We start from the raw sequence: 20,788 nt of genomic DNA, 5'->3' as shown, positions 1-20,788 counted from the left end.
CTGGGGTGGCCATACCCTACTAAATTCATTCCGTTTTCCCAACAGGTCTGATCCCTGAGGTGAACCCCAGTGCAACACAAGCGAGGACACAGCTAAGGGACCAGAATGAGACTCAGCTACAGGCAAAAGGGCTCCTTCCCGTGGCTGCTTCAACCCAGTTCCCCAGGCCCAGCTTCTGGAATAGACAGTTCCTTCTGGTTAGATGGGTCCTACCCTGTGGCAGGAAACAGCCATTGCCTGGCCTCCCCCTGCATTCCTGTCTGGGTGAAGAGGAGACGTGTTACCGCAGAGCAGGTGGGCAAGGCCAGGGCTACCCCAGGCCCATGTGGCCTCCTCCTTGCTTGGAAGGGGTGACTCTGAGCACAGGTAGACGCAGATGTGTGCAGAGAATGTGCTCTTCAGAGGAAGAACACTGATGAGCGAGCTCTGTACCAGCCCTTGCCATGTACAGCCAAGAGCCTAGAATGACATGGCCCTTCTCAGCAGTAATAACAGATGGCCTCAGCGCCTCACATTTGTATGAGTCTGTAATGTATCCAAGTGCTCCAACTACTCAAGGTAGCGCAGAAGGGAAAACAGGCACAGGCCGGGGGGTTTTGGGTGATTACACAAATGGGCTTGGCCTCCTTACCCCACTGCAAACTCCTAAGGCGCAAGGGAGCTCCCAGCCCTCAGCCTGGACCCTGGGACAGTGCCACCTGAGCCCGAGGCTCTGAAGCACTGCGTGATGACAGTTCCCACCTGCAACTCAGCAGCCAGGGAATGAATGAGAGTTAGGGATGGCAGGGGCCCCGGCCGTCAGTGGGGCCTGCGCTGCCGCCTCCGCTGCACTGCCTGGCGCAGAGCCTCCAGCAGCTGCTCTTGGTTGTTGCAGACATTGTAATGTGTCAGGTGCAGCAGCTTGTCCACGTCCTCCTGGCTGTAGGTCACCTTCGTGTAGTGGTAGGGAGAGTCCGATGAAGACAGGTTCACCTCCCCAGCTGCCGCCTCCTCGGGTGTCCGCCGGACCCCTGTGGAGAGAGTGCAGCCTGGCATGGGGAACACGTTGTGGGGAAGACGGGTTTGGAGAGGCACAGGGGACGGAGGAGGTGTGGGGGACTGGGGCAGCAGGATGGGGAGGTGAACAGCAGCTCACCCGGGGCCGAGTACTCCCGGAAGGAGTCGCTGACCAGAGGAAAGTGCAGCACCGCAGGGGCTCCGGGGCAGGTGGGGTCGGAGAAGGTGTGGCACTCCCGAGGCTGGAGCTGCTCTTCGGGGCTGGGCGAGATGGGTGGGAACGGGATCCCCTGCTCCTGGCAGAACCGGCCCAGGAGCTGCAACTGCTGCAGGGCAGGCAGAAGGGGCTTCAGAGGGACAGGGCCCCTGGCATCCTCAACACTGGGGCTGAGGTAAGATGCACAGGACCTGGGGCTCAAATGCCAAAACGGTCTCCAGTGGGGCCTATGAAACCAGTCGTTGGAAAAAACTCTCCACACCTGACAGGCCTCAGTGGCAGCTCCTCTGGGGCTAGACGGAGCCGGGTTACTCCCAGCATTCCAGTTCTGACACTGGGAGCCAAAGCAGACTCAGCAGGTGGGCCCAGAGGCCCAGGACCACACCTCGCAGGTCAGTAAAGGGGACCCAGCTATAAGATACCAGGAGAACCTCGCCAGCTTCCCAACTTCCGGAAAAGAATGAGCTCCTCTGGTGGCAAATTAAGATTCCAGTGTCCCAATCACAGCTCCTAAAGGAAGCTGAACCAGACACTGGACTCCAAAGCCCCTCTCTTCAGGGGACAGGGGCCACCCACCGCCTCCCTGGTGGGCTGCCCACCCTTCCCAACCTGGAAGGCTCCGTGGAGGTTGTAGTCCAATGACAGGATGAGGTCCACGTCCCGAGTGGGCTGCAGGAGGGGCAGGCAGCTGGTATTGATGAGGTAGCCAACATCCAGCAGGCACAGGTGGGGCTCCGAGGGTGTCAGCTGGTTGGGGAGCCCATCCAGAGTGGTAGCTGGAAGGTTGGGGAGAGCAGCAATTGTCACAGATACCAAGGGTACCAGATTCCTGCTGGAAGGAGAGACTCTGGCCTCTGGTCCCTGCTCTCCTGCTGAACCAACACCCCCACAGCCCTGCAGGTGGGCCCTGGGTCCCCAAGACAAGGAGAAAAAGACCCCTGTTCCAAGTAGTCCAGGGAATCAAGCTCAAAGCAGGAGAATGGGAGGGGACTGTGAGGGGTATCTGGACTGGGGACTCAAGGCTCAGGTGGCCACAGGAGGACTTTGGAGAGAAGCAGGTACCTTTCCATGTGGAGAAGTGAGGATGCTGAAAGTAGTCTTTGTGGAAATGGAGGCCACGCAGGAAATTATGTGTGGCCTGGGCCAGTGGACGCCACGTCAGAAGATCGGTGAAAAACTCAGCTATCCTGCCGGCTGTTGAGGGTGGTTCTTCTATCTTCAGAAGGGGGACCTGCTCCTTGTCTACACAGGCAAGGTGGGGAAATGGGGACTCCTGCACCTTTATCCCCACCTTGGTGGTGACCCTGGAGGGGGAAGAGGTGTGAACCCCCCGCCCCCTGGTGCAGCCCCAGCTGGCTGCCCCTTGGCACCCTTATGAAGGGGCCGGAGCACTTACCCAGGTTGGCCTGGTTCCTGACCCAGCGGTCCCAGAACTGGCTGGGCTCTGAGGCCCAGTATAAGCTGTCCTGGAGGTTGGCTGCATACAGGTTGCTCCAGATACCTGAAAGAGCGGCCGTGAGGGAAGAGGGCCCCCGACTCTTGTCCCAACCCTACCCTTCCCCATGGCCAGTCCTGGCCCAGGAAACTCTTCTGACCGAGGCTGCCCTCTCACCCAGGACCCATTTTCCCTGCTCGGCCCAGCTTCCCCAGCCTGCCAGTGCCCCTCACCTTCTAAGAAGCAGATGCGGGACTCAGGAAGCCTCTTCATCAGCTGCCCCATAAAGAACTCGGAGCCAAAGAGCTCAGAGGGGATGAAGGCCCCGTACTTGGGGAAGCCGACCTCGTAGGGAGAGAACTCGCACCACTCTGTGAGGAGTCCACCCCTCAGCCTCATGGTGCAGAGCCCTTAGGCACCCACACCCCCACCCCGACCCAGGGTTTTGCTTTAGGGCAGCTGAGGACCAGGAGGCCCAGGCCTTGTGGCCTGGGCTTTGTGCATAGGACCTAAGGCCCCTGCCTCCTTCCCAAAGGGCTGAGGGACCCTGGTAGGGTGCCGGTCTCCAGAAAGCACGGGACCTGGCTCAGGAGAGGTGGGTGTGACATCTGCAATCTGCACACAGGCCCTGTCTCCCCTTATTCCACCAACTGCAAGGGCACAGGTCTCAGCTCTTGGGCCACTCACCCCCAAATTCAAAAGTGGTCAGGCTCTGCCCTTTGGTGTTGAGGGCACAGTAGATGGGCAGAGGGTTCTGGCCATGACTCAGGGCCTCCCGTTGATCTGAGAGCTTGTGATCATGGGGCTGGGGAAAGATGCGTAGAACCTAAACCCACAGTGGCCTGGGTGCCCAGGGCCTTTCCCACCCTGCTGTCCAGCACCGAGCCCCAGCTCCAGCCCTTGCCCTGGCTCTGCCCCCAGGCCGCAGCCCCCGCACCTCATCATGCAGCAGCGCCTCGTTGATGAGGGCCCACAGGTTGGTGAAGCAGCTTGGGTAGCCCAAGCGGGCACGCTCGGCCAGCTCCTGCCGGTACCGCTGCAGCTGGCTGGGGGCCAGCACACCCAGCTTGTTCTTGGTCACCTGGGTCTTCAGCAACTCAGTGGGCCCTGCCAGGTCCTTCTGAGACCACTCTGGGTCCTCATAAAGGTTGGCCAAGGCCCTGGGAAAAGCCAAAGCCAGAGGGCTGTCACTGAAGGACCCCGTCTAGACCCCACGTGCCCCGGGCTTTCTAGGACAATGGCCTGGCAGGGACCTTCCCAGGGTCCCCTTGAGCACGTTTCTCCGTGGCACATTCATTCTCCCAGCCCTTCTAGTTTTCTCAGAGGCCTAGGAGAACCCTGGCACCAGCACCCCCTGCCACACAGGGTCCAGCATCAGCCTGCCCCCAGCTCACCAGGTGGAGCCCGAGGCCCCGGTGATGTAGGAGACGCAATCCAAGAGGCCCAGCTCCTTCAGGCCAGCCAGCTGCCCATACAGGGAAGTCATTGCCCGGATCCCACCACCAGTGGCCATAATAGCTACCACTGGGATCTGGAAAAGAAGAGAGCCAGGCCTGTAGAGGCCCTAGGGATGGGGAAGGCCAAGTCACAGGAAGAAGAGGTAGCAGGTCAAGTGGCCACCCAGCCCACAGCTAAGGCCTGATCACAGGTCTTGGGACCAGTTCTGAGTCAGCCCTGGGGGCCAGAAACAGCCTTTTGAGTGCCCAGCTCCTCCAGTCCTAAGGGCTCCAGGAAAAAATGGCCCAGGCAAGTTCTGAGCCTCATCTCCTTGCCCTCAGCCCCCGAGCCTGATGCTCACTTTCTGGAAGCCCCAGGGCCCGCCTCAAAATTTTCCCAAATTGCCATCACTCCCCCAGGAGATGGCCCAGGCTAATATGAACCTCCTGAAGCACCCTGGGCCAACAGGCCTCATACCAGATATCTGTCTCCCTCCTCAGACAGGCTAGGCTGAGAACCAAGAAACAGAGTAGGAAAGCCAGCCCTATGAGGTAGCTCCCATGCGGGCTCCAGGTGCCTCAAGCAACACTCTGCCTGTACCAAGTCCCTGCTAACACCAGGTGAGAGGAAGCAGGGTGGGGACAGGCAGCTACGAGCTCTGGTCTAGATCGGGGACAAGCAGCTCCAGTGTTCAGCACCAGGAGCTAGGCCCAAGCAAGCCCAGGGACACCCCATCCAGCCCAGCCCCCAAACCTCATCCTCCTGCAGGTCTCCGTCCAGCTGCAGGGCCTGCCTCAAGGCTGCGGCCACCACCTGCTTCCTCCTGCTCAGGAAGGCCTGCTCCTCTGCACAGGGCCCGAAGCCCAGTCGCACGGCCAGCTCCCTCAGTCTGGCCGGGGAAGGAAGAGACTGTGAGACAGCTCTCAACCCTCCCCAGAGAATGGAAAGCTGGGTCTGCCTCACCTGTAATACCTACTGCCCTCCCTCTTCTCCCCAACCCTCAATGCCACTCCCGTGTCACAAGACTGAAGTTTGACACCTGGGGAGAGTGTGTCCATGTGGACATGCTTGGGAATGCAGCAAAGCAGACTGGCAGGACCCAGAATGCCGTGGCCGAAAGAGGCTGCTTGGGGTCCCAGGTGCAGACAGGCCCCCAGGCAGGCCCCATACCATAGATCCCCCTCTCCAAGTCTCGTGTTCTGTCCCTTACCCATGGAGTTCAAAGCACTTTGGGAGGCTGAGGCAGGCATATAACTTGAGGCCAGGACCAGCCTGGCCAATGTGGGGAAACCCCGTCTCCACTAAAAATACAAAAATTAGTTGGGTGTGGTGGTGGGCACTTGTAATTCCAGCTACTCGGGAGGCTGAGGCAGGAGAATCGCTTGAACCCCAGAGGCGGAGGTTGCAGTGAGCCAAGATCGCGCCATTGCACTCCAGCCTGGGCGACAGAGAGAGACTCCATCTCAAAAAAAAAAAAAAAAAAAAAGGGCAGGGGGCGGGGCAGAAAAGGACCAATAATCCTGTGTCTGTGAGGTGAGAAGCCACTCTCTCAAGACAGAGGGCCAGGGTGGGCGACAACTCTATGAAGATCATTTAAGGTCCAGCCATAACAGCTTCCACCCAAAAGGGCGCAATTTCCCCTCTTCTCTCCCTTGGTTTTCCTGCCCTCTCTGCGCCCCAAACCATGTTACCATTTTCCATCCTCGCCTCCCTGCGTTTTCCAGCCAAACATTTATCAAGTGCTCCCCGGGTGCCTGGCACTGGGCCGGTCACTCACCCCTCTGACCATAGGTGCTAAGACTCCTCCCAGTACTCCTCCCAGTACTTCGTGCCCCCCCGAGCGCAAGCCTGAGCCCCTTCAGAGAGCATGAGGATGAGGGGCGGCTGTTTCTCCCCCTCACTCCTCCAGGCCTCCTCCAGCCCCACGCCCTGGTTGTTTTCCAGGGCCTTGCCCAGTCCCCAGCCAGGCCTCTCACCCTGCTTCTTTTTTCAGCTCCACTCTCATCAGGGGCTCCTGAAAACCGTGAAGGCCCCAGTCACAAAAGGTCGGCCACCTCCACCCAGCTCTGGTCCTCTTACCCTGATCCCCGGCGCACCACCCCCGCCCCGCCACTGTCTCCACAGGCGCCAGGCCTGAAGCAGGGATGCTCAGAGGACACTCCCCAAAGAGCCTGGCCCCAGCACCTGCTCAGGGTGTGACCCACGGAGAAGTGGGAAGCAGGCCCCTCCCTTTGTGGCCTGGGTCCCAGCCCCATCCAGGCGCCTTGCTTCCTTCCCTGGGAGGCCAGTACCTGGGACGTGGGGAAGACAAGCCTCACCACTTGACCAGAGGGCAGGGCACTCAGTGGCACCTTTAGTTGCTCCTCGGGGGCATCCTGCAGGGGACAAAGAATGGAGACCTAAGAATCTTTACGCTTCCACTCCTAGCAAAGACCTCACCAAACTCCCGCCGGCAGCCATAGAGGTATGGGAGGGATGGGAAGGGGAGACAAGCATGGGCCCACACATGCTGCCAGGGTGCCCACTCTGCCAGGTGGAGCAGAGGTCAGACTGGGAGGAGGTGCAGAGGGAGGGAGGAAGTTCTGGGGGCCCCACCTCGAGGGAGCGAGGCACACTACCTGCAGGTGAATACTCAGCTCCTGCTCCCAGCAGGCTGGGCAGTGGAAGCGGAAGGTGCCAGTGCCCACAGAGGCCTCCTGCGGACCCTCACAGGACCCAGGAACCACAAGCTGAACTCTGTGCTCTGAGGCTGGAAACAGGAACCAGAGCAGAGAGGCTGGGGACGGTATCTCTGCCCACAGAACCCATCTTGCTGCATGGCCTGGAGGGCACCTCCCTCTCCCCACTGAAATGGTCTGGTGGAGATGGATCCCCCACCGCAGTCCCCCGAGAAGGCCTAAGGGGAAAGCTCAGGCCCCAGGGAGAATTGTCCAATGCTTAAAGGGGGAAGACAAGAGCTGAGAGCCAGGGGCTGTCCCAGTGGGTTGGGGACTCACACTTCTGGTCTCCTGTCTCCTCCAGTTGAACGTGCAAGCAGGAGAGCTCCCGGGCCTGAGTCATGAAGACAGCCCCTCAGACACTAACCCCACCCCCCATTCAGGGACCCCCACCCTCGCAGCACCCTGGCTGCTGCTGGTCTGCACTTCATTACCTGGGCCCTTGAGATTGTATTCCCTTAACAAACTGAAATCCCAGGGTCCCCAGGCTGAGGCAGCGGTGGGCCTGTACCTCAAGTCGCTGGCATGAGGGAGTCCCGGGGACCCCAGACCGCCTCCCAGAGCACTAGCACACTCACCACCAGAACGCCATTGCTGACGAGCCACTCGCCATGGTCAGCCCTGGAAAGAGCCCCCAGAGCCCCCTTAGCAGGAGTCCAGGTTCCCACCCCACAGAGACCTGGGCATCCCCCAGGCACTAGTGCTGTCCTTCCCACAAGGCACTCCCACCCAAACTGCCCCAGGCCCCTGACTCACAGACTCTGCAGGCGAAATTCAACTTCCAGGCGCCCCTCACCCTGGGAAGAGAGCCAGAAGTAAGTTAGAAAGGGTCAGAAGGAGTGCACATATGTCAGTGAGTATGAGAGACATGCGTGTGTGTGTGCATGTGTGCGCGTGGAGATTTCAACCCAGACACCAGCTAGGGCTGCCGTGGAAACACCGCCTTGCCTGAGGGCTCAGTGAGAAGCTCTCGCGCCGGAACTCCCCAGCCCGCAGAGTCCCCGCATCAAACAGTACTGACAACACAGGGTCATCTCCGGTCACCAGGTCCTGGTCAAAGACTTTCAGTTCCATGACATTCTGGAGGGGAAAAGAGTGACAGGGCTGCAGGAGGGAGGGGACAGAAAGGTGAGCAGGGCAGCGGCAGTGGCTGGCGAGGATGTGGGTAGAGTCAGCGCTGATGCCTGGCCCACCTTGAGCTGCCTGTGGATCCTGAAGTGAAAGCTCTGGTTCCAGACAGGGCTACTGCTGTTCTTGACCGTGCGTGTCTGGAGCCTGTGGCTGCAGGCCGTGGGCAGCCAGAGAGTCACGTAGCAGTCAGAGGGGGTCACTGCGGGAAGGAACAAGTGCCCAGCGGTGGACAAGAGCGCTTCCCAGCCGCCCAGACCCACTTCCTTCCATCACCTAGAGCCTCATGTGGGTTAAGACTGAGGGAGAGGGGAAGTGGGGGCCAGAGGCAGAGCCCCAGCTGCCACCTTCCACCCAGAAGCTCCTGTCAGCTCCCTCCTCTAGGCCCTGCCCACCGGCCCACCCGCCTCCACCAAATCCAGCCACAGCACCCTCCTCCTCAGCACCCTCCTCCTCCCTCAGCCCAGCACAGGGGCCAGGGCAGTGCGCACTCACCTAGGTCCTCAGAGGGTAGGCGATGGGCCTGCAGGACACGAACCGTGAGCAGGCAGGTCCTGGACACCTCTGCCTGCAGAGGTGGGAGAGGGGAGACCTGCTACGGGCTGATGAAGCCAAGGGTGACAGGGGCCACAAAGGAGGCTGGAGCAGTGCCTCAAGGCCTAATCCTGAACCCCAGGCCCATCCTCCATCTCATCAGAATCCTGAATCAACAAGAGGAGACATGATATCTCCATCATGACGCCTGCCAGCACTTACACAATGCTCTGCGCCGGCTCTGGGCCAAGGGCTTTGCATACATTAACTCATTTATCGCACAACCACCTCATGCACAGATACTATTTACGATGGCCCACTCCACAAGGAAACTGAGGCACAGAGAAGCAGTCACTTGCCTGAGGTCCACAATTGGGGTTGGAGCCCGGGCAGGCTGGCTCCAGATTTATGCCTCACACAGACCTGCTTCCACCTTCTCGGGCTAGTATCCTCTAGGCTCTCCACCCCACATCCCCAGCCCACACCCCAGCTAAGCAGCTTTCCGGCTGGTCTTGGGTGGCAGGGGACATAAGCTATCGAGGGAGGGGAAGTAGCACATCAGGGCCTTGGGCCCCAGGCTGAGCTGCTCTCGTACCCTCCCTCCACCCCGGTCAGAAGAGCATCCTGGAAATGGGCTCTCTCCTGGGCAGGGGAAGCGGCTCCTAGCTCAGACCCCTCACAGGCTGTCATGTCCTCCAGGTCCTGCCAGGTCAGGCTGAAGATGGTCCCCCGGTAGCTCCCTCCAAACCCATGCCCCTGGTTCTGGGAATGCAGCCTGGCAGGCGCACCGGGACCAGGGAAGCCTGTGCCAACTGCTTCCTTTCGGCCTTCCACCTGCCTCCGCAAGGACCCTAACAGGTCAAGCCCAGGGAGCAACCAGGTCCAGGGCAGTGCTGGAGGGCCTCATCTACCAGGGTCAGCCCAGGGCCCTCACACTCCAGGCAACTGAGTCAGAGGAGCATGGAGGAGCCACTTGCTTCCAGGGCCTCAGGGCGGCAGCTGGGAGCCTCTGAGTCTCCAGGGCCCAAATCTATGGTGCCAGGGAGCTCTGCCAGGAGCCCGTTCCCAGGACAGAAAACACTCAGGACGGATCCCTCATCCCCAAGCCTCCTTCTCCCCTGGCTTCTGCCCACTACCCTGGTCTTGTGGTCAATAAACTCCCCTCCCTACCCCTGGAGAAGACCACAGCTCCCATAAGAAACATATTAACTAGGCCCCAGGTAGAGACCAGGGGTCCCAGTAGGGACCCAGGGCCCTGCCAGGCCTTACCACAGCCATGAGACTGAGTCCTCAGGAGCAGGAATGATGGGGCAGTGGCCACAGGATCAAGGACTGTCAGCTTTCTAACCCAGAGCCAGGGATGTGATGTCCCAATTGGTCCCAAGTCCCTCCTACCCGCCGCCTCTGCTCCACCTAAGCTCCACACCCACTCCTGAACCAGCCACCTGTCCAGGAAATGAGGCACCCTAAGCCTATACTAGAGCTCCTGATACCTCTGTGGCACTCGCCAGCCTTTACCAGCTGGGCCTGCCCCACCCAGCCCTGCAATCCCAGCCTGGAGAGCTTGCTGCCAGGGGCTGAGCAGAAGGAAAGCAGGGGTGAGTCCCAGAACAGCAGCCAAGGGAAGAGTGGAGTTCCCTGTCACAGGCCTTTCGCAACTCTGGCACCTGTTGGACAGGAATGCCCAGTCTTGATGGCAGGGCTCCATCAATCTGAGATGAACACCCAGGCCCCCTCACGGCAGGCAGGGGAGTGGCTGTCACATAAAACAGCCCTTCAAAGCTAGGTGCTGAGTGGCCAGGGATGAGGCCTGTGGGTTGGCACTCAGGGGCAGGGGGTTCTTCTGCCTCCAGGGCATGGTTTGTGGGGGGGTCAGCGTGTGGAGACCAACTCTTTCCTCAGAGGGACAGCCCCAGGAGAGGCGGGGGCTTCCGTCCCTTCCTGCCTGTGCCTGTTATGGGAGAAACAGGGGTTATCCCCAGGGCACCAGGTCCCACCTGCTGCCCCTGAACTGGGGGAGGACAGTAACCATAGGAGAGCTAGGAATAGCTCTCAGGGTCCTGGGCCAAAGAGGTCCGGACCAGAGAGCTACAAGACTCAGGTCTGCTTGCTTGTCCCAGGGAGGGGCTGCGGTGGCTCTCATGGACAGCGGGACTTGGGCAGCTGACGGCTCTTTGGGCCCAGGCTGGGATCCAGCCCTCACCCCCAGTGAAGGTCACCCTGAAGTTTTTACCTGAACCTTCAGGCCCTCCTTAGACCACAGAAGGCAACTTCAAGAGGGAGGATCAGAACATACGACTCATAAGCCAGGCGCAGCGGCTCACACCTGTAATCCCAGCACTTTTGGGAGGCCGAGGCAGGTGGATCACGAGGTCAGGAGATCAAGACCATACTGGCTAACACGGTGAAACCCCGTCTCTACTAAAAATACAAAAAAATTAGCCGGGCATGGTGGCACGCACCTGTAGTCCCAGCTACTTGGGAGGCTGAGGCAGAATAGTGTGAACCTGGGAGGCGGAGCTTGCAGTGAGCTGACATCACACCACTGCACTCCAGCCTGGGTGACAGAGCGAGACCCCATCTTAAAAAAAAAAAAAAAAAAAAAAGGACATACGACTCACAGCTACCTTTTATTCAACATGTCCTGTGTGCCAGCTCCATGCTGGTCCTCATAGACATCATCTCCAAGCCCACAACAGCCCTGCGAGGTACAGCCATTATTATCTCTTTACTGACAGGACACCAATGCCCGAGACGCAGTGACTCGCCCAACATCACAGCGCTGGGGAGAGGTGCTGCTGCACCTGATCCCCACTCTGCTCACCTGTGTGGCAACTTCCTGAGAACCCTCACCCAGACCTGCCTGGCACCTTGAGTCCTTATGACCACATTCCAAGATCCTCCAAAGCTGATCTCAAGCCATGCTGGACCCGGGGCCAGCAGCCAGCATGCACACTCCAGGCTCTCTCGAGAATTGACCCGGCCAGGGAGGGGCTGGCCCCGTCCCCAGAGGCGTGCTTGGTCGTGTTCACCAGTGCTCCATCAGTCAAGGCCTGAAGCCTTGGTGAGGGAGTCGAGCAGCTGGAAGTAACTATACTTGAGGTCGTATTCCATGTCATACCAGAAATTCACTGTGGGAAGAACAGGGATCTGAGCATGAAGATCCCTCTTCTGACCTAGAGCCTCCCAAGCCTCCCCGCAGAGGCCCTGCTGGACCTTGGCAGGGCCTGTCCCCACGCGGCCTGGGCAACTCCTCCTCACCTGCGATGCAGCCCTGGGACTGCTGGACATGGTGGAACCACAGAGCCGGCAGATAGAGCATCTCACCGGCCCGCACCGTGCAGTGAAGGGCCTGGGCCTGACTGTAACTAGGGTACCGTGCTAGGTCTGGCGCCAAGGGGTCCAGTGGGATCCAGGGCACCTGGGAACACATCAGATGCCAGGGAGCAGCCCCCCAGACCCCCCAGGACTTCAGGCTCTGTCCCTTCCAAAGGTCAACACACCACAGGCCCTGCTTGGCTCAGCACTGAAAGGCCTCAGACTTAGGGACTTTTCAGAGCAAGGTGCCACCTCCCCAGATCTTTTGTGCCTGCTCTTCAGAGCCAGGCTTCTGCCCTTCTCCCTCCCTAGAGCCCAAGAACAGGACAGACACCTTCTCCATGGCCTCTTCATCCACCACCTTAAAGGTGCCCTCTTCAGTTAGCTGGTAGGTTGCCGGCGTGTACAGCTCTGGAGCCCAAGGGAGAAGGGTGTGGGGGAATTGCAAACAGCCTGGAACTTGCCAGACCCTCCTCCACCCCAGCCAGCCCTGGGCAGGGGCAAGGGGATCAGGGGCCCTGGTGCACTGGGGATGCCACAGCCACACCTCAGGCCTGGGAACTGGCCTCCCAGGCTCTTGCTGCCTCCCTCCCCCTTGGGCCAGCTGTTCCCCAGCCCCTCCCTGCAGGCCACATCCCCTACCATAGGGGATGAAGGGCCGGTCGCTGGGCGGATGGAACAGGAAATGCTTCTCTCCTGAGACCACGCAGTAGAGGTTCTCATAGTGGTCCTTGTGCACTGCCAACAGAAAGAAGGCCCGGGGGCAGGGTATGGAGGGCAGGGGCACGGGAGGAGGCAAACCATCATGCTGAGAGCCCTGCACCCCAAGACGGCCTATGACAAAAGAGAAGCACGCACAGAGCCAGTGGGCTGGAGATGCCAGGGGCTCTGATGGGCATTCTGGAACTCTGCCTACCAGGGACCTGATGCTCACCAGGCCCTGGACTCCTCTTCAACAAGAGGGGAAGTTCTCCTACACTTACCCCCTGGCCCAGCAGGCCTTCAGGGAGGTTTCTTTGGGTCTAGAAGAAACAATGCACCCACCCCCAATGCCATGGGTCCATTCCCCGACCTCAGCTGTCAGGGGAAACCCTCTGTGGTGCCCGAGTTCTAGAAGCCAAAAGAAATCTTAGAGAACAGCCCAACCTCCACCCAGGGCCATCCCTCCACTCCTGGCCTCGTCTTCCCTCCCTCTGCCCCAACCTGCTCCTTCCCCACCTTTGTATTCCCCTTACACCTACAAGAAGTCACCGCAGCCGCCTCCCCCAGCCAGAAGTTCACAGCATCGGGCATCTTTCCTGCAGGGCAGAAGGCAGAGAGCAAGTTAGGAAGGCCAGGCTGGGGAAAGCTGCCATCCAGTGATGCCAGAGCCAAAACCTGGGTGAGCACAGAAGAATCCCAAGAAAGGGGTCAGGGAGAAGAGGCAGAGGTTGGGAAATCTTGGGGAAGGGGTCCTCCCTCCCTGGGGCAGAAGGAAAGACAACAATCTTTGGCAGTTCATCTATGATGAAGTCAAGGCCTGGGAATGTATTTAGTGAGCTGCACCAGATGCTGACAGGACCAAGCCCATAGGCCAGGTCATCACCTAAGGGCAAACAGGCTGACCCCCCTCCTTCCCATATCTTCCCTGTCCAGGGCCAGGACCACCCCACCTCCACTCACCCAGGGCTTCGGAGGCCCAGGGCACATGGGATTCCAGATCAGGCAGCAGCTGGGGCAGCTCGGTGGGCAGGTTGGAGCACTGCTTCTGCACATAGAGGACTCCAGGGTGCTGGGCCCGGCCCTCCAGCACATCCAGCACGAAGCTCAGGGGCAGGCGGCGCTCAGCTGGCATCATGAAGCGATCCCCTCTCACGGCATCCGCGTAACCATCTGGGGTCACGGCCACACTCACCTCTGTGGAGCCCACTGTGGCTCTAGAGGAATGGACACTCAGCCCATGCCCAGATGCCAGTAATCACTGCTCACACCTGACCCCAGGGCAGCTCCCACCTGAAATAGGGGAGGGACCACTTCTGGAGGGCCGGCCAGTGCTGCAAAGCATTGCGGATGATGCACGGCCTGTTGGGGCAGACCCAGTCCCGGTAGAAGTGGAGCGGAGTTGGGGGTTTGTCCAGGTAGGGCACAGCAAGAGGCACGCAGAGCTCTGAGAGAAAGAAGAAGACAGGGGATGGAAGGGCTGATGTCTGCAGCACCCAGTCCCTGCCCAAGAGATGCCCTCCCTGGAAAGGCCGCGCTGTGTCACTGGGAAATGCTCGTTGGTGACCAAAGGACCCTGGACAACCAGTAATAGAAAGATGAAGACGGAAAAATGAAAGCAGAAAGCATCATGCACACACACCAGCATGGGCCCTGACCGTCCACAGGGCCAGAGGCTGCTACCCAGCCCATAAGCCAAATCCCCTGTGGGGCTGTGTCTGCACAGTGGACCCTATGCCTTCCCACCCTGGAGAGGCCAGCCTCCTAGCATCTACCAGGAAAGGCCACCATGGAAGTGGCATTGGGAGCTCCAGAATGAGTAAGGCTGAGGCCCCATGGCCACAGGCTATTCTGGGTGTTGTGTGGCTCTGGGAAGCCCCCTTTAACAGTGACATTTACTGAGCACCAGGAATGTGCTCAGCACTTGGCTTGGCTAATCTGGGGCTATCAGGGATGACACAATCATCATCTTAAGAAATTTACAACCTTCTTACCCGGGAAGACAAACTACCAGATGACACCAATGGAGGAAAAGGAAGGGCTCGGCTATGGTTTGGGTCCTGCTGAACAGCATCACCATCTCCAGACACCCAGGGCCACCACGTACACTTCGGCAGGCTGCGTGGTGTGCCGCCTGCGCAGGGGTCTACAGTGGCCCTGTGTCACCTCTAATCAAAATCTTTTTGACTCAGCTTTCTCCTTCACTCCCGTCATCCTACTGGTTGGCTCTGAGTGCTGTTGATTCTGTCTCCTATGTCTCTCAAACCCACCGTCTCCTCTCCTCCGCTGGCATCCACATTCCAGCTACCTCCTTTGGGTCCTCACTCAAATATCACATTGATAAGACTTCCTTCTCCGACTACACTTTCTAAATTTATAATCTGTCCCCCTGCCGCAAATCTTTATATCCCTTTCCGTATTTTTTCTCGTTAGCATTCATCACCATCTGACATGCTATATATTTTAGGGCTAGACGTGGTGGCTCATGTCTGTAATCCCAGCACTTTGGGAGGCAGAGGCAGGAGGATTGCTGAGGCCGGGAGGTCAAGACCAGCCTTGGCAACGTAGGGAGACCCCATCTCTACAAAAAAATTAAAAATTAACTGGACATGGTGGCATGCACCTATACTCCTAGCTACGCTAGAGGCTGAAGCCAGAGGATCACTTGAGTCCAAGAGGTAGAGGCTGCAATGAGCTATCATCGTGCCACTGCACTCCAGCCTGGGTGACAGAGCAAGACTTTAACTCAAAAATAAAAAAATAAAAAATAATAAAAATAAAAAAAAAAAAAAAAAAAAAAAAAATATATATATATATATATATATATATATATATTTCACCTACATAAACTGTTTATCATTCTTTCACCCTTGCTAGAATGTGAACTCCACAAGGGCAGAGACACTTGTCTGTTCACTGATGCACCCCTGGGACCTACAACAGTACCTAGCACACAGCATGTGCTCAGCAAGTATTTGCCTAATGTTGAATACAAGTCTCCAGTATCCTGGCTGGATGGTTGCAGTAGTGAACTAGCTGGTTTCTGTGGCTTAATTCCACTCCCTCCCAAAGCATTCATCATCATAGCCCCAGTCATCTTCTGAAAATACAATCTCATATTGTCATACCCCTAGTAACAAATGCCTCGATGGCTTACCACTGCTCCTTAGAGAATGTCGCCTGCCTTGGCACGCACGACCAGGCCCAACCTACTCTTCCAGTCTGATTTCCTGTCTCGTGCCTGCGCTTGCCACACACCCTCTATTCAGGTGGTACCTTTGTTCCAGCTGCTCACTCAGACTGGAGTGTCTTTCTGCTGGTTTTTATAAAGTGTACAGGGCTTCGCTTTGCTACATTCATGTTCTAGGTCGAGCCAGAAGGCCGTGGTTCCCATTTGGTGGTTACCACATGCTGCTCCAAATGGTCCCAGCACTGATGTTCACCTCTGAGGTTACGCTGCACCTCTCACAGCAACACCATGCCAGTCACCTTTACTTTCTGATCAGTTGGAAAGTGAATGTTCTTAGATCAAATATTGTAACTGAGTGAGAAGACCCCACTGGGCCCAGGAATACTGGAAAGGAAAGAGTTGGTGTGCCTGCTTGCTTCCCTGGCTAGAGGCAAGATGGCACCCATCCAGTAGATATGGAATCCAGGAGAGAGCAAAGTGGCAAAGGCCTTCCCAGTCACGCCAGCCCATCCAAGCAATCACCTTGAGAGACGGGGTGGTCTGGGGCTCAGTACATCTTCCTGTTGTACTCGCTGAGATTAAGAGACAGGGTCTTGCTCTGTTGCCCAGGCTGAAGTGCAGTGACGCAATAATAGCTCACCGCAGCCATAAACTGTCAACGGGATCTTTGGGGTGTTGCTTTACCAGCTGGAAACCTCTGTGGCCAGTGATGCCTTTGCCTGTTTTGCTCAGGCCCATTGGGCCCACTTGGCCCTGTAGGCTGTGCTCAGCTCATGCTACCGGCCTGGATCCCACACCTGCCAAGGGCGAGTGGGGCAGCGAGGGGTGTGTGAGCGAATGAGTGTGGGGTTTGGCCACTGCGCACAGCTAGGCATGTGGGCTGCGGTGGGGCAGGCAGCTTCAGGTGCCAACACAGGCGCTGGTTTCCTGCAAGGCTGCAGCTAGACCAGGTGTACCATAAGCAGCTTCCACAGCTGACACTGGGAAGCATGGTGGTGCCTGGAAGCTTGCAGATACCAGGAACCGCAGAGCCCTAAAGAGGGTGTCAGAACCCCAGCTTGGGGAGCTCCTGGGTCTGGACTCCCCAAAGGGCCGCAGCTCTTTCCTTCTGGTCACCCACAATGTGGCGAGCAAGACGCATGGTTCAGCCCTCTTCATGTTACAGCTCTTTTAGCCCCGCCACTCAGCAGGTCCCAATTCTTGTCCTGCATCCAGGAAGAATGAGGTACACACAGACAAGCAGAGGATAAACAAGACAAAGAGGAGCTTTACTGAGCCATAGAATAGCTCAGAGGAGACCCACAGTGGGCAGCTCCTCTCCGCAGCCAGGGTGTCCCAACGAGTGTTCAGCTCTCAGCAAAGAGGATAGCTCCTCTCTCTGCAGGCAGGTAGTCCTGTTGAGTGTTCAGCTCAGCAGAGCTTTGTTCCAGCTGCTCACTCAGACAGGAGTGTCTTTCTGCTGGTTTTTATAAAGTGTACAGGGCTTGGCTTTGCTACATTCATGCTCTAGGTCGAGCCAAAAGGCCGTGGTTTCCATTTGGTGGTTACCACATCCTGCTCCAAATGGTCCCAGCACTGATGTTCACCTCTGAGGTCACACTGCATCTCTCACGGCCACACCATGCCAGTCACCTTTATTTTCTGATCAGTTGGAAAGTGAATGTTCTTAGATCAAATATTGTAACTGAGTGAGAAGACCCCACTGGGCCCAGGAATACTGGAAAAGAAAGAGCTGGCATGCCTGCTTGCTTCCCTGGCTAGAGTAGCTCCTCTCTGTGGGCTGGTTGTCCTGTCATCTCTCCAGCTCTCAGCAGAGAGGGTAGCTCCTCCCCGCAGCTGGTCGTCCCATCGTCTCTTCTGGTCTGGCTGAGTCAGGGGCTTTTTATGGGTCTCACAGGGGAGGACGTACATGCCTATTGGTCCATGGGCAGCCATGGGTGGGCCGGAAAAAGCACCAAAAGTTCCCATTCCGGTCCATGGAACCGGCAGCCCAGCCCCCAGGCTTCAGGCCTTCGCTGGCTTGAAGGTCGGGCTTCACCGGGACCCGCCACCTTCCACCCAGGAACCTGTCTGCCTCTTGCCACCATTCACGGCACCCAAGCTGTTTGTGCCAAGGGGTGCCTGCAGGCCAGCACTGAGCTGCCCTCAGCCCCTCTTGGCCTCCCTCCCATGCTCGTTGGCACCCAAAGGCCAGAGGGGGCCAAGGAGGCAGGGGGCTGGTGTGTCAGCACTGCAATAGCACCCAGGCTCGGCCTCAACTTTGCTCCATGATCTGATCAGGTGCTGACAGTGGGGAGAAGCCAGACAGCAGGATCAGGCACTTCCAAGCCTGCGGCAGCAGGAAGGGGCCTTCCTGGGTCCCCAAAAGTGCAGACATGCCTGGGTCCACAGCTGCAGCTTGGGAGGCTGCAGCTGCATCTAGGAGGGTGGGGCTCCTGCCTGCTCCTGGCTCCCAAGAGCACAGGGGTGCCTGAGTTGCAGACCTGGCTTGGGTGGCTGTAATTGCGCCTAGGGAGCTCCCACTCCACCAACTTGGAAGGGGTGGGGCTCCCACTTGTCCCCAGTTCCCGCCAGCTCTGTGGAACATGTGGCCCCAGCTGCCTCTCCTCTTCGCATTTTCCCCACAGCGGCGGCGGGCAAGGTACGTATGGCATGGCAGCTCTGACCACCCCAAACAAATGAGCCTAGTAGTCCTGTGTTCCGGAAACAGTGAAGAAGCCAGTTTGCAGGAGCAGGGTCTTTGTGCACATGTGTGAGTATTTTTGTACTCACAAGTACAAGTCCCTACAAGTCCCAGTTGCACCTTTGGCAGGGTGCTCGCAGGCTTCTGGGATGTGGCAGGGAGTGAGGTTCAGGCTGCAGCAGAGGGTCTGGGCTTAGGAGCAGGTCCTGCCCAGCCATGTGAGGGTGGGGGTGGTGCAGTCGGCTGCCTCGGGGATGCAGGGAACAGGGGACTCACTACCACCACTGCTGCTCCCAGAGCCGCTTCTGCTGCCCGACTTGTGCCTCCCCACTGCAGCCAGCATGATGACAGCATCTGCTTCAAACTGCCCGCCACTGTCATCAAAACTACTGGACTCAAACAATCCTCTTGCCTCAGGAGGTGGGACTACAGGCACATGCCACCACACGATGGTGTCTCACTGTGTTGCCCACGCTGGTCTTGAATTCCTGGCCTCAAGAGATGCCTCCCACCTTGGTCTCCTGAAGTGCTAGGATTACAGGCGTGAGTACTGCACACAGCCTGGGATTCTGAAAATACATGGAAACTGCCATTTTTTCACCCTTTGGACTTCTGCAATTAGGGATTTATTTTACTTGCTCACCATTTCCTTTAGAGAATGGCTGCTTTCCTCTCCTGGGGCTTCCAAGTGAGAAAATTTCAAAAGGGATCCAAACAATTGCTTTGACCCCATAACTCTGCTAAGAATTTAACAAGGCCGGGAGCGGTGGCTTATGTGTTCCATGGCGTTCCAAAACTTTGGAATGCTGAGGTGGAAGGATTGTTTGAGGAATCTGAGACCAGCTTTGTCTCTATTAAAATTCAAAAAAATTAGCCAGGCGTGGTGGCGCATGCCTGTAGTCTCAGCTACTCCCAGGTGCTGAAGCAGGAGGATCTCTTGAACCTGGGAGGTCGAGGTGCAGCGAGCTATGATCGTGCCACTGCACTCCAGCCTGTGTGACAGAATAAGACCCTGTCTCAAAAAATATAAAGAATTTAACCAACAAACATACTCACACATGTGCAGAAGACGCTGCTCCTGCAGACTGGCTTCTTCACTGTTTCCTAAACACATCAGGCACACTCCCACAGAGGGCTTTGCCTGCACTTACCTTCTAACCTACTTCTTCTACTCTACAATGTACTCATTCAGTACACCTGTGGTTAATTGTCCACCTTCTCACTTAGAATGTAACAGGCCATAGACTGTAAAAGACAGATTTGTTTTGTTCAGTGATGTATCTCAAACACACTGAACAGAGCCTGGCACACAGAGATGCTGAATAAGTATTTGTTAAATCAATCCTCAAAGTATTCGTTGCAGCATTATTGAAAACAACGGATTGGATATGACCTAAATGACTAAGTGAATACAGCACTAGCACACAGACGTGAAAAAGACTGAGGTAGAGGAATGTGAAATGATCTCCAAGATACACGGTGCAGAAGAGTGTGTTTAGCAGGCTACTATTTGTACAAAAAAAGGGTAAAAAGTCGTGTGTGCACGGATATAAACAATCTTTCTGTAAGAATGCAAACTGGGGCTGGGAGGGAACCTTGCTTCATTTACATTGCGTACCATTGTATATTACATACCCATCACATACACATGAGCCTGTGTTGCTGTTCAGTGGTAAGAAATCATTTAAAAATAGAAAAAAGAAGGAAGGAGGGAAGAGAGAAAGAAAGAAAAGGAATAAAAACCAAGCAGGGGAAGAGCCAGGGACCATTTGGTCAGCCTGCAATCCTCCCAAAGTGCGACAAGGGAGTTGAGGTCGGAGGTGGGGCACGTGGGGGAGGAATCCGACCACCACCTGTGTGCCTTCGATGAGCTTTCAACAAGGGTAACAGCAAGCTGCTCAAGACTGTAGGAAACACAGGGCTTCGCCGCGACCACGGTCAAGACGGCACCGGGCCTTGGGAATGACGTGAACAGAATCACCCAGGAAGCCGCGGGAGCGCGCGAACACGAGAGAAGGGAAGCAGGTTGCCACAGAAGAGCAACCCGAGCGGGGCCTCAGGGCAGTCGCACACACGAGGTTCCGAGCCCCCGGGGTCAGCGGCATCCCAGGGCCCCTCCCGTGTTCGGAAATCGCCGCAGCCTGTGGGAGAGCCACTCACCCCTTGCAGCGGCCGGGAATTCTCGTAACTCGCTCCGCACGGCTTCCAAAGCCGCCTCCGCCATGGCTGCGTCAGCGCCGGCCGAGACCCCGCCTTTCCCCGACGCCCCGCCGCAGGCCACACCCCCAGACCCTCGCCCCGCCCTCCCAGAGGCACCCGCCGCAGGCCACACCCCCAGCACCCCGCCCCGTCCTGCCCCTGGACACACACCGGGTTCTGCCACCGAAGCGGTGGAGCGACTGGCAGCGCCCGCTTCGGCCTGCCCCACTGGCCG

General features: G+C 57.6%; 2 protein-coding genes across 10 annotated transcripts in view; one reads left to right on the top strand and one right to left on the bottom strand.

Annotated features, from left to right (window-relative positions):
* SPTBN5 (spectrin beta, non-erythrocytic 5) overlaps positions 1–518 on the top strand; it is a 46,134-nt gene extending 45,616 nt beyond the window's left edge. The window contains exon 67 of the mRNA XM_055098674.2: positions 46–518. Coding sequence (XP_054954649.2) covers positions 46–58 — 13 coding nt within the window. The 3' untranslated portion in view covers positions 59–518. The remainder of the gene's footprint in view (positions 1–45) is intronic.
* Positions 510–20,650, bottom strand: LOC129393987 (bifunctional peptidase and (3S)-lysyl hydroxylase JMJD7). Of its 9 annotated transcripts, none has more exons than XM_055098667.2 (25): positions 20,515–20,650; positions 13,775–13,928; positions 13,445–13,690; positions 13,024–13,080; positions 12,425–12,520; positions 12,117–12,193; positions 8,426–8,498; positions 7,996–8,132; positions 7,751–7,882; positions 7,559–7,599; positions 7,381–7,423; positions 7,082–7,136; positions 6,704–6,834; positions 6,377–6,460; positions 6,062–6,099; positions 4,839–4,974; positions 4,043–4,179; positions 3,586–3,808; positions 3,336–3,453; positions 2,882–3,019; positions 2,610–2,714; positions 2,276–2,455; positions 1,823–1,989; positions 1,136–1,322; positions 510–1,028 (listed from the first exon to the last, which is right to left on the bottom strand). In XM_055098667.2, exons 2-25 carry the CDS (start codon positions 13,824–13,826, stop codon positions 799–801), a joined length of 2,883 nt encoding a protein of 960 aa, XP_054954642.1. In that variant the 5' UTR covers positions 13,827–13,928; positions 20,515–20,650; the 3' UTR covers positions 510–798. The 9 variants fall into 9 exon arrangements, with proteins under 9 accessions (XP_054954642.1, XP_054954639.1, XP_054954640.1 ...); XM_055098664.2 differs by having other exon boundaries at positions 13,445–13,698; positions 20,515–20,599; XM_055098665.3 differs by having other exon boundaries at positions 510–1,010; positions 13,445–13,698; positions 20,515–20,599.
* Between the last annotated feature and the right edge of the window lie 138 nt (positions 20,651–20,788).

This window comes from Pan paniscus, chromosome 16 (assembly GCF_029289425.2).
Source record: "Pan paniscus chromosome 16, NHGRI_mPanPan1-v2.0_pri, whole genome shotgun sequence".
Lineage (NCBI taxonomy): Eukaryota > Metazoa > Chordata > Mammalia > Primates > Hominidae > Pan > Pan paniscus.
Note: the sequence above shows the minus strand (reverse complement) of the source record. Positions and strands in the feature narration are given on the sequence as shown.

Excerpts from the sequence above, each read along its gene's own strand:
- LOC129393987 (XM_055098664.2), bottom strand. The coding sequence starts at position 20,578 with ATGGCGGAGGCGGCTTTGGAAGCCGTGCGGAGCGAGTTACGAGAATTC. Across the intron at positions 12,194-12,424 it reads CCGGCCCTTCATCCCCTATG|AGCTGTACACGCCGGCAACC; the intron begins GTAGGGGATGTG and ends CTTGGGCTCCAG. Across the intron at positions 7,883-7,995 it reads GGATCCACAGGCAGCTCAAG|AATGTCATGGAACTGAAAGT; the intron begins GTGGGCCAGGCA and ends TTTCCCCTCCAG.